Source organism: Mandrillus leucophaeus, unplaced genomic scaffold, assembly GCF_000951045.1.
Source record: "Mandrillus leucophaeus isolate KB7577 unplaced genomic scaffold, Mleu.le_1.0 Scaffold1195, whole genome shotgun sequence".
In the NCBI taxonomy this organism is placed as follows: Eukaryota; Metazoa; Chordata; class Mammalia; order Primates; family Cercopithecidae; genus Mandrillus; species Mandrillus leucophaeus.
In genome coordinates, this window is record NW_012100265.1 from 197,799 (window position 1) to 217,114 (window position 19,316).

Genomic DNA, 19,316 nt, shown 5'->3' on the forward strand with positions numbered 1-19,316 from the left:
TAAACATTGTTACCAAGGCATCTAGGAAGCTGGTATTTGGCCAAGGCAGCTAATTTTCTTGTAGGGACCCTGTGGGTGTCTTCTGGGTGACCCCAGCTTGGATTCCCAGATTCCAGGGCTTCTGAGGCTCTGGAGAGAACTTTGGAAATTCTAGACCAAATCAGATGGGTTTGGGACCCAGACTCCACCAGGAATTCTGGGTGGGAAAATAAGTAGAAAATGTTAGAGACAAAAAAGGAGCATAAGTATAGCCTGGAGGGGTGGAAGAAAGCGGAAGCAAGCTCTGAAAACCCAGAAGTTACAGAATATGCAGACACAGGAAGGAGAGAGGCTGCTTGGTGCAGGTCATGGGGGTTCTCTGCTTAGACTTCCATCAGTCAAGCACTTGCACCTTCTGGAGAGGCAGCTATGGAGCATGCAGGGCTAGGGATACTGGACATGAGAAGGTCAGGTCAGGTGGATTCTTTAGACAGATTCAAGCTGAGTTGATGTGAGGCTGGTTTGAGGTTTTCTGAAAGAGAGCCCTTTTCTTCTGGAAGACACTGCTTACGATTGCTATGTGTGCATTAGGTACTTTATGTAAATTATTTCATTTAATTCTCATAACTGTACTATAATTAGCCCCTTTTTACAGATGAGGAGCTGATATTTAGATAATTTAAGCCACTTCCCTGAGATTACAGGGTTGATCAGTCACAGAGTCCAGATCCTATGTCCATGATGCCCCTGGAGTAGGGAGGCCAGGAGTACTGTCCATCTGTATCCTGGAAGCTCAGAAGCTGCTGGGTTTTGGCTGGGGGTATTTGACTTGTTTTGACTTCAAATTTTCTTACGTCAGACAAAAATCATAAACAAAGCCTCACAGACTGTCAGTGGAGGGGACAGGATGTGGGCCTCACAGGGCAAATCTTGTTGCAGAAAACAGTGCAATGCAGCTCCCAGTACAGTGACAGCTCTCCAGTACCAGCCATTTTATTTGAATTGCACCATAGGATAAATCATAAAAGAGTGTTCAAAGATTGCAATAACTGAATTTGACTCACCTGTTTTTTAATAGTTTCCAAAGAATGCATATAACAGTAATTGATTATTATAATAACAATCATAGCTTCTGCCAACTATGTGCCACTATATATATATGTGTGTGTGTGCGTGTGTGTGTGTATAGATCTTCAATCTGTAAGAGTGTTGCGTGATGCATTCTACTTACTATTACACTTAAGAAATAGAGGCTCACACCACTAATAAATGATGGAGCAATATTTAATTTTAGATGTTCCTGATACTAAAGTGAGAGGGGTCTTTTCACTCGACTGCCTTTTAAGTTCCTGAAACGACTCTTCGGAGATACAAAAGCATTCTCCTTTCAGATCAAAAGAGTGAGATTTGAGGTCATCCTAATCAGTGGAGCCAGACTGAAGGATATGTCTCTTTGCTCCGATCTGTTTGAAATTCACTGCAATGATCATTTGAGGCTTGGATGACCTTGAATGTAGCTTATTTCAGGTTTGCTCAACACAATCAAGGAATATCCCAAAGGTTGCATGTAGACATAAAGAGCCTTGCTGCTTTCTGTGTTTTTTTGATGAGCCAAGATAAAATTGAAAGTGAAGAGAGGTCAGACTGGACCTCAGCCCTGAGGTCTAGGCTCCTTGTTCACCCATATCTGCATCTAGGAGTGTTTCTAGAGCTCCCCTCGGGCACCAACAGCCAACTCCCACTGCTCTCAGATCTCTAGTGCTACCTGCACCATCATCCCTGAAGCCCTGGACAAAGTGGGACCACAGAAGGACAGTAGCTGCTACAGTCCCAGGTGGCTGAGATCCTCTCTGGGGTACTAGACTGGCTCTATCTGCTGGACAGTGGGGTTCCGGGCCATGCAGCGGAGAGATGTTTCCCAGGAGTTGGGCCTTGATAGGGAGGAATAAGGTTGAGGACAAAAGGATATCCAGATAGACACCACCTTGCCGAGGGTCACCCAGCCGCCTCCAGGTCCCCAGTGAAGCCTCAGTAATAAAGCCAGCATATGTGATAACCAAGGCAGGATATGTAGAAAGAAGCTCCAGAAGTTATCTCCATCCCTAGGAATTGCTAGGTGGCTTCTCATCAGGGGATTTTCCTGGATCCCTCTGTGAGTTTTATCCACACTATACAAGGAACAAACTCATTACATACTTGGTATTTCTTAGGAAAGTGTGAGGGCGAGAGAAATGTAGTTTGAGCCCAGAGTTATTTGAGACCAGGGCTAGAATGCCACCCCCTTCATGGTACACGAGTATGCACACATGCAGAGTAATTTCCGGCAAGGCGAGGAGGTTCCTGGTTTTACCAACAAGAATTGGACTCACACCTGTAATCCCAGCACTTTGGGAGGCTGAGGTGGGCGGATCACGAGGTCAAGAGATCAAGACCACCCTGGCCAACATAGTGAAACCTCACCTCTACTAAAAATACAAAGATTAGCTGGGCATGGTGGTGCACGCCTGTAATCCCAGCTACTCGGGAGGCTGAGGTAGGAGAATCGCTTGAACCCAGGAGGCGGAGGTTGCAGTGAGCCAAGATTGCGCCGCTTCACTCCGGCCTGGCGACAGAGCAAGACTCCGTTAAGAAAAAGGGAAAAAGGAAAGAATCTCCCAGGCAGGGAATGCAACCCGCCTCAGAAGAGCACCAGTTGCAAGAAGTGGTGGCCATAAAGTGGACTTACCCATAAGCAGGAAGAGGAGAGAGGTCCATAGAACAGAAGAGAATATTTGCAGCTGACTCCTCTGTGGCTTACTGGAGAAAGGCCCAGGAGCCCAGTCTTGTGTGTGACTCTTTGGTGCCACCATAATGATCTATTTTCAGATCTGCGACTGAAGGAGGATGCACTTACCACAGCTTCCGCACGTGTATATGTGTGTGTGTGTGTGCGCGCGCATGCATGTGTATGTGTAAGTGTGTGTGTCTCAGAGGGAGGGTTGTTTATACGAAACACCACAGACTCCTCCCATCTGCACAGGCAGGTGAAGGTCCCAAGTCTATTCAGGGCCTCATTTGTGACTGATGTGGAGCATCACTTGCTTTGACATCAAGGGACTCGGGTTCTAAATTTGGCTCCTTAAGGTGACTGCTAAAGATCTCTACCTCCTGGCATTCATGCCTCTGTGTAATCACCTCTTCTTGAGTGTGGCCTGGATTTAGTGACCTGCTTCAAGTGAACAGAATGTGGCAGAGGTGCTGGGATGTCACTTCTGAGATCAGGTTACAAAAAAGCTGTCACTTCCATCTTAGGTTAGCATGTGTGTGCATATGCTCTCTCTCTTTCTCTTGCCCTCTTTCCTTCTCTCTCTTTCCCACTATCTCTGTCTCCCTACCAGGTATTATTTTGTGAAATACTTTAGGGAGAGGGTTCCAAACAAAGAACAGAGGGAGGTCCCTGGCCAACACCCAGCAAGGAGCTGATTCCTCTGGCCAGCAGTCCATTAGGACTGAGGCCAGCCAAGAATCACATGAGTGAGACTGGAAGTGGATCCTCCCCAGGAGGGCCTTGAAATGACTGCAGCCCTGGCTGACACCATGATGTTAGCTGTGTGAGTATCTTAAGCCAGAGGCACCCAGCTAAGCCATGCCCAGATTCCTTATCCAGAGAAACTGTAAGATAATAAATGCTTGGTTTTTAAAATTTTTTTCAATTTTTTATTTTTCATCAAAAATGCTTATTGCTTTTAGCTGTGAAGTTTGGAGCAATTTGTTACACAGCAACAGGTAACTAATACAGTGACCCAATACATTTTCTATTTTGCTCAAGGCAGTTTGTGCTAACTTTCTGTTACATGCAATGAAGGACTTTTTATATGGACAAAGGCATCAGGGAGACTGCAGTGGGGGTGGACATTGTATGTGACAATGTAGAGGTGACTGAGTTGAAAAGTAGGTGGGAGAACGGCATGATTCCCTATATCCTGACTTGGGAAACTGTCTTATTCTCCTCCTTCTTCTTGTCAGTAGTGTAATAGCTGGCTATGCTGTAGTTTGTGTTTCGGGCTTCAGGTCATTGGTTTACTTTGGCTGTAACATTAAGAGGACTTGGTAGGAAAACTTGAGGCTGGCAGAGTGTGTAGTTTTAGCTAATATTCGATGAAAGCTTACAGAGTGCTAGGCCGTCTTCTGACACTTTAACATATTCACTCATTTGATCTTACAATAGTTTTATGAGATATCTTTTATCATCCCCATTCTATAAATGAGAAAACAGAGATGGAGAGGGGTTAAATAGCTTACTATAAGTTTTATAGTTATTAAGGACTTGAACTCAGGAAGTCTGGGATCAAAGGAAGAAGGGAGAGAGAGAGGAACCATTAGGATAATAGGCTTCTGTCCATGGAAAGCATCTTTAGAGGCTGGTCACCATCTGATGTTGCACAATCTTGAAAGTGACAGAATCTCGAAAATCTTTAAATTTTGCGCAATAGGAGCCTGTCTTGTTTCACTCTAGTCTTGGTCCTGTGGCCAGAACATGGGCTGTTTAGAGGGGACTGCAGGACATACGGTCAGGAGAGGTTACCAGAGGCCAGATAAAGCATCCTGTTAGCAAGCTAAAGGCAACAAGGATACAGTACGAGTAGGAAGCTTCCTGGAGTTGCAGAGTGAAGAGAGAATGGGTGGAATGAATGAGCCTGGGGATGAGAAGACAAGTGAGGAATCTATTGAAGGAGTCTGGGTACAGAGCATGAGAGCAGGAACAGTCTGCGTGGGAGGCGAGGACAAAGGCAGAAGGGAGTTCAGAGAGATTGGTAATACTAAAAATCATCACTAACATTTATTGGGTAATTACTATGAGTAAGGCTTTGTGTTTAGAACTTTACATATGTTTTCTCCTTTAATTCTAAGATAAACCCTATCTGGATTATACTCTTATTATCCCCATTTTGGAGATGAGGAAACTGAGATTTAGGAAAGTAACAACACCGAAATGACCTCCTTTGAAGTTGTGACCATAGGAGGACACAGTCTTGTGATACACAAAATCCAATTTAAGTATTATCATTTAAGTATAGTAAAACCTAAATTAATATAAATTTTGGTATGATACATTTGTTAAGTGTGCCCTGTCCTCACATGGGGAGGACTAATATTCTCATCAGGACAGGGAGGCAAAGGCACTAGCATTGGGAATCAGGGAGCAACATCCAGTGATGTTGGCCCCAGCATCTCCAGTGTTTTCCTTCTCAGTATCCTTCAACCAGCCCAGCAAATGGGTGTGACTGACTGGAAAATTTTTGAAATCCCTGCTACTGTCCTGGGAGTCCAGCTAGCTACAGGCCCAAAATCACCCCCATCAACTGGGCATTGCCTCCAGGTGGCAGCAAACTCCAGCCTGGGTTGAGATTTGGGTCTGGCAGCCACAACCACAAACTCAGCTGTGTTGCTTCACCACCATCCCCCAACCAACCTTCATTCACTGTGCAATTAAGACAACCTTGCATTTTACACAATTGCATTTTTTTGGACTTTATTTTAAATGTTGTATTGACTTGTAGTATATATATGCTACCACGGATTGGAAGAATATGAAAGACTGTAGAATTTTGGACTCAAAGATTTTTACACTTAGATGAGAAGACAAATATATCTTCTCATTTATATTTCCTTTTTTCTCTTTTAATAGGAATTGGCTCACATGATTATGGAGGGTGAGTGGTCTCATGACCTGGTGACTGCAAGCTGGAGGACCAGGGAAGCTGATGGTGTAGGTCCCAGCCTGAGTTGGAAGGCCTGAGAACTGGGAGGCTGGTAGTACAAGTGTCCTGACCCATAACCACAGGCCTGATGTTCAACAGCAAGAGGGAATGGATGTCCTAGCACCATCCTAGCCTGGGGCTTTAGGGAGGCCTTTCCCAAGGTGGTGATGACTTGAGATGGGCAATAGGAGGGTGTTAGGGTGAGGTAGGTGAGGTAGATGGCAGACACTAGGGCAATCCAATCAGTAAGACGGCCTGAGGGAGTAGAGCTGCATTTACAAAAATGAGAAATCCTAAGGGGACTGCTTTAGAAGCAGTCTATGGTGACTGGAGTCCAAGCTGTGAGACTTGGTGACAGAGAGTGCAGCCAGGTAGGTTGGCAAGACACAAGCCAATCATGAAGGGCCTTCTCCACAAGGATTTTGACCCCCAACTTTAGCCTTGTGGGGGTGGTAGACCCCTGAGGGGTTTAAAGCAAGGCTGTGATGTCACCAGCATTGGCTTTTAAGTAGCTCGTTCAGGTGTTTCTCACCCTTCTTTCTTCTGTGTCCCCTCATCTTCATATCTTGTGACACATAAACCACCCGTGATTAAAGTGGTGACACTAAAAACAGGAACTGGTAGTAAGCTGACATTTACGCATGCATAGTTCATCATCTGCTGCCATGTGACAAGTAGTTCTGCAGGTGCACTTTGTGGCCCATTCTCTACCATGGTGCTTGCTCCTCCTTGGTCTTTTCATAGGTAAGTCCACCCCTCCACTGCCTCCCAGCCTTGTCTATTTGCTGTGTACACAGGTTTACTTTAGGAATGTGCAAGTTTCATTGAGGTGCTGCCTCTATGGGAGCCAGGCTCTGTGTGTGTATGTGTGTGTGCGCATGCGTGCGTGTGTGTGTAAGTCTGTGTGCATGTGCTATAATCTCAGGTCATGCAGGTCTAGACGGTGTCCTTGTGACCCTCACATCTCTTTGACTAATGTATCACAAGGAGCCTGAGCATTTCCAGAGAGGCTGAATTGTGGAGGCATGAGATGGTGGATCAGCCACAGTCAGTTCCAAGATGCATGTAGTCTGCATCGTGCCATTTCAGTCATGTTTCCAGAGATGTCCAGATTTTTAAGGACCTGTGGGGGTGTAGTGCCCTGGGATTTGTGTTTTGTATCTGGTCCTCTTGCATCTCTTTCCCTTTCCTCCCTCACCTGCCAGCCCCTGGGAGTCACCCTTCACCTGGAGTTGGGCCTTTCATGTCCCATAAGTGGTTTCAGTGGGGGAGCTCAAGCCTGGCACACAGTGGCAATTCCTGTCCCTGTGGATTCTCACTGCTCACTTCTAAGGATCTGAGAGATGGCAGGGGGATGGGCCTGGGGCTTGGAGGCTAGGGGAACACAGATCATGAGATATTCATGGTGAGGGGACAGGTTCTGCTCTTAATCTCTAGAGTTTCAAGCTTTCACTTTTATTCTCCATCAGGGGAAAACCAGCACATTCTCTTCTTACAGTTACCTGCCCTCAGGGTTGTTTTCACCCCAGCCTTTAGGGCTCCCCTTTAACACACTGATGAATCCCCTAGATGTGTTTAAACCTTGATAGTTCATCAAGAACTTTAACTTAAAGCTTTAAAAATGTGATCCCTGGCCGGGCGCAGTGGCTCACACATGTAATCCCAACACTTTGGGAGGCCGAGGCGGGCGATCACCTGAGGTTGGGAGTTCAAGACCAGCCTGATCAACGTGGAGAAATCCCATCTCTACTAAAAAATACAAAATTGGCTGGACATGGTGGTGTATGCCTGTAATCCCAACTACTCGGGAGGCTGAGGAAGGAGAATTGCTTGAACCCAGGAGGCGGAGGTTGTGGTGAGCTGACATTGCGTCATTGCACTCCAGCCTGGGCAACAAGAGCAAAATTCTGTCTCAAAAAAAAAAAAAAAAAAAAAAGTGATCCCTATAACAGTCTTGTGATATGGATAAGGCAGGTAGCATTTCACCCATTTTATAGATGATAGACTGAGGCTTAGAGAGATTACATGGCATCTTCCAGTGATCTGCGAAACTGAAAGTCAGCACAGCCCAACTGTAGAAACGTAGGAGCAACAAGGAATGTCTCAGAGAACCACAGTGTCCCTGACCAAAGACAGAACTTAAATGAAGAAGCTGGATTACTGCAACGTTTCTCACGCCTGTGCTTTTCCTCTTCCCCTGTGGAGCATGTGTATCGGTGTTTTCCTCCCTCCACAACATCTGAGTCAGGCCCTTGGTAGTCACTGAGCACAGGGGCATCTCTTAGGCCTATGGCAAGAGAATGAGTAAGACAAATGTGGCCTTAAAAATGTTCACAGTTCCTCAGTTCAGTTCTAGAAACATCAATTAAGGCCTCTTGTGTGCCAGGTCCTATGTTGGGTGTGGCTGGGGAAAAGCTGGTGTCAGTGTGACACAGGAAAGAATTTGGCATGGGAAGGCCTGCTGCCGGCAGCATGGTGTAGTAAACAGAGCATTGACTCTGGGGACAGACACACCTGGGTTTTAACCTGTACTCTGCTGTTGCTAGCTGGTGACTTTGGGAAAGTTCCTTAAGCCCTTTGAGTCTCACGGTCTTCCATCTATAAAGTGGAGATAAAAGAATACCTACCTTACAAGTTTGTTGGGAGGGTTAAGGAAAGTAATGTGCATAATATGCTTGGCAAAGTGTCTGGCTTTTGGGGTTTGTGCCCTGCATCATCTGATCCTTCTCTGTCTCTTTCCCCTCCTCCCTTGAATCCAGAAACAGGATTCACCGGATGCACCCAACTACACCTAACTATGAGGCTAAACCGCTGGCCTTTCTTTACCTTGTTACTCAGATATTAATTGCCTCCCAACTTCTCCTCTCCATGGGTTGCTCATGGGCTCTAGGGAAAGATACACAACACAGCTATTTGTATGCGGCAGAATGAAGTAAATGCTTGAAACAAAACAATCCAACAAAACACAGGCAGAAGGAAACTAAGGGGAAGGCATGGCTGGACCGGAAGTGTGGAGCTCAGATAAGGCTGTAACAAGGAAGCAGAATGGAAACCGGGCTAGTGAGTTACCACACTAGAGGGTGCAAGCTGGGGACAAAGCTGCTTGTTCCAGGTGGAATACCTCCAGCTTAGATTTCAGGCCTGGGCTGTATTTGAGGAGAGGAATATCTATCTGGTGTCAGCAACACCCTGTGTGGGATGCTTCCTGCTGCCCACTCCAGGCAGAGCCAGAATAGTTAGTTCCATGGAAGAATATAACATTGGGCCAGCCAGTGGAGTCTGTGGTGAGTGCACCAGCACACTGCATGTCCCCTGGCTTGGCACACAAGACAGCAACCACACTCCCACTCCTCGTGACCACAGCTATTGTCACAGGACTCCTCAGTTCAGCTTGGCAAGGAGCCTCATCGCCCAGCCTAAGAAGCAGCTGTGTAGTCAGTGCTTCCAGATTCCAATTTCAAATCAGACCTTAGACTCCATGCTGCCTTTTTCTCTATACAGCTGTGTATTCTGCAGGGGCAGAATGACAGATGCTCCTAGGTCCCAGTGACCGCCAGGGGTGCTGTGGTCCCTCTGGAAGTCCCTGGTCCTGCAGACACAGAACAGAGGCTTCAGGGGCGTAGCCTGACTACGCCAGAAGGTCACAACAGGCCTGGGAGGGAGTCAGGGAAGGGATTATTATCCCCACTTCATAGATGGGAAAACAGTGACAAAGAATTTAGGTGACTTGCTCGAGACCACATCCCCAGAAGGCTTTATCCAGCCACTTCTGAAACAGATGTCACATCCCCTGAGGCCTAGCTAGCATTCCTGGGAACACATCTTTCTGGAACAGGAGAACTTGTGCTGTGCTGGCCAAGCCAGTTTAAGGGTGCTCAGGGGGCAGCCGTTGGGATCCCAGCCTATACTTAAGAGAAGAATGTAAGCACTGGGGCACCAGTCAAACTGCCCGAGTTCAAATTTGCTCTACCAGATACCAGCTGTGTGATCTTGGGCAGGTGTTAAAACTCTCTGAATCTCGGTTTTCTTACCTGTGAAACAGGAAAGGCCACCTTCTAGCATTTTGTGAGGGTTAAATGAAATAATGCAAGTAAATACTATTCACTATTAGTATTCACTATAAGTGTTGTGATTTATTATAATTCACTTCAATCCACTATTAGTATTATTAAAGACACTTTACATCACTGGAATAAATTGCTGAATGCACCTCGTTTTGCATCCTCACCAAAACCAGTCAGAACTCTTGTAGAGCAATTTTGAAAACCACTCCTCAGTGGCATGACCTATCTCTGTCAGAGTATTTCTGCAGCACAGACATGCAGTCCCAGGAGGCAGAAACGCTGAAGCTGACCAAGGTCTACTACACACTTTTCTCTCTATACACAGCAGGTGGAGACCATCTCCTGGATATTGTGTTCGGTCCCCATGGAGATCGCCACAGTAACCATGGGAGAAGCTGGGGGCCCAGACACCTTTTACCAAGTGGAAACCTGGTCCTCGGGTCCCTAGAGTGTCATGGGTCCAGGTTTATCCCTGCGTGCAGATCAGCAACCTGAGTTGGGACGACGCAGGGCCCTACCGAGTCCATGTTAATCTGAGGATTTCCCTCAGCACCCTCACCTGGGAGTACCATCTGCAAGTCTATAGTGAGTGTCTTGGAGATGGCAGCAGTGGGTGAGGCAGTGTCAGCCTCTCAGTCATTTCTACAGCTTTAGTAACATTTGCAATTAGCAAGACTAATTTATGTGCACTGTTTTTTTTTTTCTTTTTCTTTTTCTTTTTTTTTTAAAAGATATGTAAGTTAGAGTTTCCTGAGAGAATCTCTTGAAAAACGTCAAGCCTCAGAACCTACCCCAGATCACCTGAAGCAGAGTTCTTGGGACAGTAGTGGTCAGAGAATGGGATTTCAGGCTCTGAGAACTGAGTTTTTCCACAACCTCCTCTTGTGGCTTGGAGCTTCCTCATTACTAAAATGGGAACAACACGTTCTCGTGAGAATGAAAGGCATAAGAAAGCGCTTTGGAAAGGCCTATGCAGATGCAGAGGGATGCTCTTATCAAATTCCTTAAATAATTAAAAAAAAATTTAGCAGGAGAGACTACAAAGGAAGCAATGGAGTGGGTGTCAAGCACAACACAGCACCGAGAAAGGCCTATGAAAGATGCTACGCTGAGCCACTTTGAGATTCAGACAGTAGATTATTCATATAATGAATGGAAGAGTAGCCAAGGGTTCCAGGTCCCTGGGCACTTGTTCCACACCAGAAAAGATGACACTGAAACAAAAGGGGCCGGACGGCTGCAGTGGGAGCAGTGGAATACCCAGACGCGGAGGGGCCAATTCTAGCTTCAGCAAAGAGGACTTAGAGAATGCAGTGCTCTGAGGACAGGAAGTCCCATACTGCATCAGAACCCCAGAGGCCAGGGGAAATGGTCTCATGACAGCCTCCCAGGGGAGATGGCTTCAAGGCCGTGCCTCATAGGCCACCTGAACTCTCGTGTCCTGGGTGGATCACAAGGCATTTTGCCAAGACCCAGTTTAGCAGAGGTTGAAACCTTTGCTTGAGAGAGATGTGCAAGGTGTCGGGGTGCCATGGCAGAGCCGTTCCCCTGCAGTGAGCGAGGGGGACAGGTGATGAGTGAGGATGGACATGGGAAGGCCTGCAGAGAACCTTCACAGACATTTTCCTTGGATTCTGTGATAGGAAATCTTCCTATTAGATGAAGGCACTCTTTTAGTGGAGTCGATGGGGCTGCTCTCTGGTCAGGTCCACATGGCTGGGGAGAAGGCGTGTCTGCCATAAATCAGGCCTGGGCTGACTATGGCCTACTCCTCACAACAGGACCAGGACACAATGGAAGTGGGCTGCTGGGACTTGCGGTTGGGCTGCTCACTGGGGTAGCATGGGCCCAAAGCTGGTGGGAGGGGCCCTCTGGCCTTGCTGATAATCATGGTGGTAGCACTAACTTAGTGTGCTATGGTGTCAGGTGGATTCTGGGTAGCAGATAGGGTTGTGTCAACCCGTCAGAGGTGGGGTCTTCCAGAGAGCCCTTCTCTCTCTGGGCTGACACCCCAATGGCAAGGTGGTGCTAATGGTTAGGCTCCATCCTTCACAGGGTGCTTCCCATCACTGCAGCCTCACAACAGCCCTGTCAGTATGCAGGTCAGGAGTTTCCATTTCTAGGAAGGAAATGGAATTTCAGAGAGGGAAAACAACACACCTATGACATGGAGCTAGAAAGTGGCAGATTTGGGAATAGAACTCAGGTATTCTGATGCTGTACCCTGTGCCTTCGTTCTCTGGGTTTCTGGTATGTTGTCATATTTATTGGATGAGAAAATGGCCAATAGAAGTCAAAAGGCTTGCATTCCAGGGTCTTATCTATAGGAGACACACTGGGGAGAGCCAGCAGCAAAGTATCCACCCATGGGAACGTCCAGGCTGCCTTCTCCTAGGGGACAGGCTGGGCCTGTGTGGTCCTACTTTGCACAGTTGAGCTGCCCCCGGGGCTGCAGTCATGTGGGCCTCAGGGCTGAGGCTGAGTAACAGAGCAGCTTTGTTCTATGCAATATGACTCTTTTGAACCTGTTTCAGGCCTGGTGTCTGCAGCTGCTCTTCTTGCCCCGCCCTCCCCCGCAAATCCTCCTGGGTCTGGCCTGGGGAGGCTGGTGGACAAATAATGGCAATGTGGACCCCTCAAGCACTTAAGAATATCTGGGTCATGGCCCTGGGGCAAGAGGAGATGGGGAGCAGGTCCAACGGAGGGCAAAGGAGTGAAGAGAAACCTCAAAGGCACACAGCCACCTCCTCTGGGACTCTTGATCAACCCCTGGAAGCTCAGTGTATGCTGCAGAGCCCCCTACGGGGAATATATGTAATTACAACACAGCTCCGTGCTTGCACTCCTTTATCTATTCAGGGGAGGGTTGGGAACCTCAGTTTTGGGGTCAAATTCCCTGGATTTGGGTTTTGGCTTTACCACTTAACTAGATGAGACTTTGGGCAGGTTATCTAAGCATTCTGAGCCTGTGAAATGGAGTTGAATAACATCTTCCCTGTCTACTTCATGGAGTTGTTCTGGAAATCAACTGAGATATTAAGTGACATACCATACCACAAAGTCCTGGAACAGATGTGGGCAGATCCTGCCTCTGCTGTTCCTTCTGTGTATTCAAGGTGATGCAAGGTTTGGGCACCAATGCTGTGCATTTTTGGTCCTGTGAAGTGGAGGCCCAGAGCAGTTTCCCAGTCCTCAGTTTGTTCCCTTTTGCACGCACAGAGCAGCTGGCCTGGCCTCACGTCACACTGAGCTCCAGGATTTGTGAGGATGGATGCTGCATCATCATTCTCATATGTCATTGACATGTGTGGCAGAGAGCAGAGGAGACAGTGTGACTTACAACTGGACACCCCCGGGACCCCAGACTGTTGTTGTGTCCTGTGGAGGGTCTGTCCTCAGAGTCTCCTTGGGGCTTGGGGACAGTGCTCTAACTTTTACCTGCGTGATCAAGAACCCATTCAGTAACAGCAGCTCCCGCCCTATCTCAGTGCCTCACTTCTGCATAGGTACCTGGCTCCTCAGTCTGCCCAGGGGCCTGAGCAGCACTGGGGTTGACAGAGAGGGTGGAAGAAGTAGTCCTGGTTCCCTTCAGACCCTGGGGCAAGGGAGCTAATGCACTTGGGAGGGTGGGAGTCTGGGGTGGGTGGGTGATGGTCTGTGTGGTCATGGCAGTGGGAGGAGAAGACCCACTGGAGCTGGTGGGGAGGCTGGAGGGACTAACACAGGAGGAGATGGATGGAGCCTGTGGCTTCCCTCACGGGGTGGGGAGACACTGACACTGAGGTTGTGGGTTCTCTTCTTTCTCTACAGGGTCAGGAACACTGGGAGAGGATACAGTGGGGAAGATATCCTTGGGGAGTTGGCCATTCGGTCCCTGGAAGTCCCAGCAGACCAAGAAGTAGGAAGTGTTACATGGAGCTCTCGAGAGCGTGTTGCTCTTTTACAACAAGGACTAACAGGCAAACCAGTTCTGATTCTTGAGACTCAGAGACCCTCCAGTAGATAATTGAGCATTCCCCACCACAGCTACTCTCGTCAGATCAGCCCCCTGAGGCCGCAGGACTATAAGCCTATAAGCCTATAAGCCTGGGTAACTACGTACTTCCTCAATCATTATCACCAGGGATTTCACCCTGCTTGTCTATGGTAAGGAGGGCTGGAGGGCCCCACATATGAAATTGAGCTTTCCTTTACCCTGCTTGGCCAGACCAGAGCCATCTCATAGCTCAAACTTTCCCTTCTTGGTTCAGAGAGGCTGCAGGAGCCAAACATCTTTGCCAGCTCCCAGATCATGAAGGATGGGAACTGCTTCATCACCCTGGCCTGCTCCCTGGAACAGGCTGGAGAGAATGTGCAGAACAGCTGGGAGCCTCCCAGTCATGGAGCAGTTGCATCCCATGGGGGGACCACTCTCAGTGTCCCCGGGATATCTGCGGAAAGTGAGAGCTACCACTGCAATGCTAGGAACCCCATCAGCCAGAGCTCCAGCTCTGTCCTTACCAGACCCCTTTGCTTAGGTAAAGCTTTTCCTTTTCTGACTCTCTTCTTCCTGGCAAGCCTTGGTCTAGTTTCTTAGCATCTCTGCCTCTTCCTCTTGGATCCAGGAGCAATTGAAGAAAGGGAGGAGCCAGATTAGTTGGCAGCAGGAAGTGTCTCTGAGGTGGCAGGAGATGAGGGCTCTGGAGCCACCATCCCAGGGCCCGTCCCGGTCCACCTTTTCTCTCTTGGCCTCGTTCCTCTGTGCCTGACCTGCTGCAGACTCAGCAAGGCATTCAGCTCAGTCTTGGGACTCCCTGAGGAAAGGTGCTGCCTCACCCACACTCAACCCTGCACAGCCCACTGTGAAGACCTTCAAAACTCCTTGTCTGTGTTCTCAGAGAAACCTTACCACCTCCCCTTGCCTAGAGCTGCTCTGAGAGACACTTGAAGCTGTGCTCTTCTGGCAGGCAAAGGGAGGCCTCTCGTGGCATCACTGGTCCCATTTGGCTTCGTCATAGGTCATGGCTGGAAACTGTCTTAGTCCAAACATATCCTGTCTCTCCTCTTCTCAGTTGCCTTCTGAAACAGTTGTCTTTCCTGACTCCAGATCTTCAATTGTTCATTCTCTACCCGCTTGCTGCTGGTTTGCCCCTCCAGCTACATCCTGATGGATAAATTCAGTGGCCACTTTTAAATTCTGTTATCCTTGGCTTCTCCCAGTACTTGACACATTAACCTGCTCTTCTTTGTCACCTGGACTGCTCTCTCCTCTCTCTCCTGGAACATCTTCCCTTGGATCAGGATCCTTCTCAGGACTGGTGCCTCAGACCTTTCTCCACTGCCCTAGTTTTCTTTCTGTTGCCCAAGGCAGAAATGCCGGTGTCATTTAGGGCCCCTCCTCTTCCCCACCACATCCTGCCATTGCTCACCCTTTCCCTTTATTCCTTGCCTGGGCCACTCCACAGCATCCTAACCACTCCTTCTTTCTTTAATCTCTTCCTTCCCAATCATCTTTCAGATTGTACTGCCAGAGGTCTAATTCTAAGTTAAGAAATGCTTGTGTTACTTTTCAGCTTAAAACCTTATAACATGAGAGGGAATGTGGAAGTGTTGATTAAAGGGTACATAGTTTCAGACAGACAGGAGGAATCGGTTTTGAGATCTATTCCACAGAAGGGTGACCACGGTCAATAATAATGTATTATATAGTTCAAAATAGCTAAGGGAGTATATTTCAAATCTCTCACCATAAAAAATGGTAGGTAAGTGAAGATATGTTAATTAATTTGATTTAATCATGCCACATTGTATACATTATCAAAAATCACATTGCTCACCATAAATGCATGCTACTGTGATTTGTCAATCAAAAATTGTAAATCTTTTAAAAACTAAAAAAAAAAAGCCCTATGATGTCTGCTTACTATCTAAGGTGTAAGTATTTTAACAACTATTCATTCATTTAAGCCACAGGTATTTACTGAGCATCTTTTATGAACCCTGCGCTGTTCTAACCATTGTAGATACAATGAAGAAGAGATCCAGATAAATTTCTACCCCTCATGTAAATCACTGTTACAATCATCACAACCTGCACCTGACTAGCTTTTTGGCCATTTCGTCTTCCAGTCAGCCCTGGGAAATGACTTTGGGAGAGTTCTGTATTTTGTTGTACAAAGACAACATTGAATGTGTTCTATAATGGGCTTTTTGTGTCTGTGTTCTCCACTGAACTGTGAAAAAAACACATTCTTACTGTTCTCTGCATCTCTAATACACAAGAAGTAATAGGCATAAAAAATGTGGGTCTGACAAGTATTTAAGAAGCATCTGCACTGGGTGTTATGGGACACATGGAGACATGATAATTGCCTATAGACATTCACAGTCTCCCTCTCTCTCTATGGGACCTGATGGACATCTCAGCTCCACCCCCACATTCGGCTTCCTGAAGGGCTTCCAGCCCACCCATGCCTCTGATTTGTCTTCCTTCAAAATCATTTTCCCTGTTTCTCTGTCTTCCTCTCTTCCTTTTCTCCCAATTCCTAACCTATGGTCATTGTTCATTCAGCCTTCTTTCTACCCTGAGGAAAGAATTTCTTCCTTTTTTGATTCTGGGAGTTTTAGGGATTGAATAGATTTCACCTTGACATGTGGAGAAGCCAAGAAGAGAAGTGTGAGAGGGCGGCCGTCCTGTGAGACACAGAGTTAAAGAAGTTCGCATGTGGAGTGCTGCCTGAGGCCGGCATTTCCTGGTGTGAGAGAGGGACATTGACACTGATTAAGGCATAAACCCTATCTCATTTGCAAACTGAGTTCAAAATTATCAGGAAACTGCTACATGTCTTCTGTTTAAAATAATCTGTTTATGTTTTGTTGAAGTGTGTTTTTAAGTGTTCAGAAAGAAAAAGGAGCTTATTTGTTTAAGAAAAATTGAATGGTTTGAAACATAAAAACATTGTTATTGTCATACGTAGATACTATTACGTTTTTGTTAATGTTTAAATAACTGGATTCAGCCCAGCTTCAGCTTGAATGTCATCTCCTTGGAGCAGCCTTTGGCCACTACACTTAAGTAGATCTTTCCTCTCATTCATAATCAATGTATGTTTAAAACATAATCGGGAGGCTCTTAGGCTGAGACGGCCCTAGCAATCTGGGATTCTACACAAGCAAACAGAAAACTAACTCAGAATAACTTCACCAGTTGGAAACCACCAGTTAACCTCTAAATGGAGAATTCCATTTAAGCAATCAAATATTTTCTTTTCTTCTTTTTATTTTGCATAGAGACAGGATCTAACTCTGTTGCCCAGGCTGGTCTCAAACTCCCGGCCTTAAGTGATCCTCTCACCTCAGCCTCCCAAAGTGTGGAGATTACAGACATAGACTACCATAATTGGCACACTTATTTGTTGTTTTATTTATTTATTGTTTATTTCCCTCACAAAATATTCAGCTCCATGAGGATAAGAACTATTTCTATATATTTTTTTCACAACTAAAAACCCAAAGGGTAATAGCGTTTGGCTTATGATAGATACTTCAACATTTATTGAATGAATGACAGAATGAATTGGAGTTGAGAATATTTTTTCTTAAGATTTGAAGACTATTAGGAGGTTTTACAAGGATCTGGGGCCTATGCCATTGTTTGTTTTCTCTTTCTGCTTTTGATGGAAAGAAGAAGGAAATTAAATCTTTATCCTAAAAGTTTGCTAGAATGCTCAACAGTTGGCAAAAGAAAAAGTTAAAATAAAAAAAATCATTTATGTTTTGTTTTGACAGCAAGCTGCTCTGCAGTGCTAGATAGGTTGATCTAGAATTTGAACCATATGCAAGTAATTGAACCAGAAGCAAAATTTAGGTGGGAGAGAAACTTTGAGCTTCTCTTTCTTTTTTCTTACTCTCAGTTGATTAGCTCATTTCCTATTTCTTTTCTTTTCTTTATTTTTTTTTGAGATGGAGTCTCACTCTGTTGCCCAGGCTGGAGTGCAGTGGCATGATCTCGGCTCACTGCAAGCTCCGCCTCCTGGGTTCATGCCATTCTCCTGCCTCAACCTCCCAAGTAGCTGGGACTACAGGCGCCCACCACCACGCCTGGCTAATTTTTTTTTTTTTGGTATTTTTAGTAGAAATGGGGTTTCACCATGTTAGCCAGGATGGTCTCGATCTCCTGACTTCGTGACCCACCCCTCTCGGCCTCCCAAAGTGCTGGGGTTACAGGCGTGAGCCACTGTGCCCAGCCTCATTTCCTATTTCATTCACAGAGAGGATTGACAAATCTCACCCATTACACACAAAGATTCCAATCAAGTAGTTAATGACTTATTTGGAAATATAAGTAGGCAGACAGGATCACAAGATATTTGGGGAAAGCCTCTAACAAGAAAGACAATCTCCAAACCAAATGAATCAGGGGAGAAAAAAGAAACTTGGAAGAAAAGAGATAATACAGGGAGTAGGAGAAAATTAAATAAAATCCCTCAAACTTAATATTCTTAGAGACATATAAAAATATTTTCACTTAAAAACAGAAACAGGGTGCCAGAATAAGAAAACCTGAAAACTCAGAGAATAAGAAAGAGCCCTAGTAACAATAAATAAGAAAATAAAAAGCAGAAATCCTCTAAAATTCAATGGAAGTGTTGGAAAATCAAATGGAGAAACTCTCTCAGAAAGTAGAACTAAAGACAAACAGAAGAAAATAAAAGAGAAAAGATAAGGCAATTAAAGAATCAGCCCAGGAACTCCAACCCCTGAATAACACAGTTCCAGAAAGGGACATGTCTTAGTCTATTCTCTGCTGTTATGCCAGAATCCCACAGACTGGGTAATTTATAAATAGTAGGAGTTTATTTATTTCATGGTTCTGGAGACTGGTAAGTCCAAGATCAAGGGGTTGCATCTGGGGAGGACATTTTTGCTGCATCATACCACGGTGGAAGGCATAACATGATGAGAAAGAGTGTGTGTGTGTGTGTGTGTGTGTGTGTGTGTGTGTGAGAGAGAGAGAGAGAGAGAGAGAGAAAGAGAGAGAGAGGAGGGGGCTGAACCCATCCTTTGATGGGTTCTCACTCCCACAATAACTAACCCACTCCCAAGATAATGACATTAACCTATTCATGAGGGCTCTTAAAGTTCCCACCTCTCAACTCTTTTGTACTGGGAATTAATGCAGCAGCAGGACCAGAGCACCCAGTGAAAGGCATCAACTATAAGGAACACAAAAAATTGTTAGAAAGGAAATTGAATCATTGTACTCTACATGGCTCAAAAGTGAATAATTATTATCATAAATGTTAAGTACAGTTTAGCAAAAAGCTACGTCATACTCTGGCAGGATGGGCAGAAATGCCTGTGTGTTGCTGAGTGGCTAAAGAGTGTGGAGGACAGTGGATAAGAGAGTCAAATACCTATCTCCATAGCAAGACGTCAATAACTAATGTCTAAAATCAAGAAAGGGCAGAACAAATGTATCATTTCTAAACATCAAGGAAGTATCATGAGAAAAACCGAATAATTGACAGTGGTTGCCAGCACAGCAGTTGCC

General features: G+C 46.0%; 1 protein-coding gene across 1 annotated transcript in view; it reads right to left on the reverse strand.

Moving 5' to 3' along the window:
• LY9 (lymphocyte antigen 9) overlaps positions 1–2,936 on the reverse strand; it is a 28,787-nt gene extending 25,851 nt beyond the window's left edge. Inside the window, 1 exon segment of the mRNA XM_011967326.1 lies at positions 2,705–2,936. Within this exon segment, the coding sequence (XP_011822716.1) occupies positions 2,705–2,828 (124 nt within the window). The 5' untranslated portion in view covers positions 2,829–2,936.
• Positions 2,937–19,316: the final 16,380 nt, after the last annotated feature.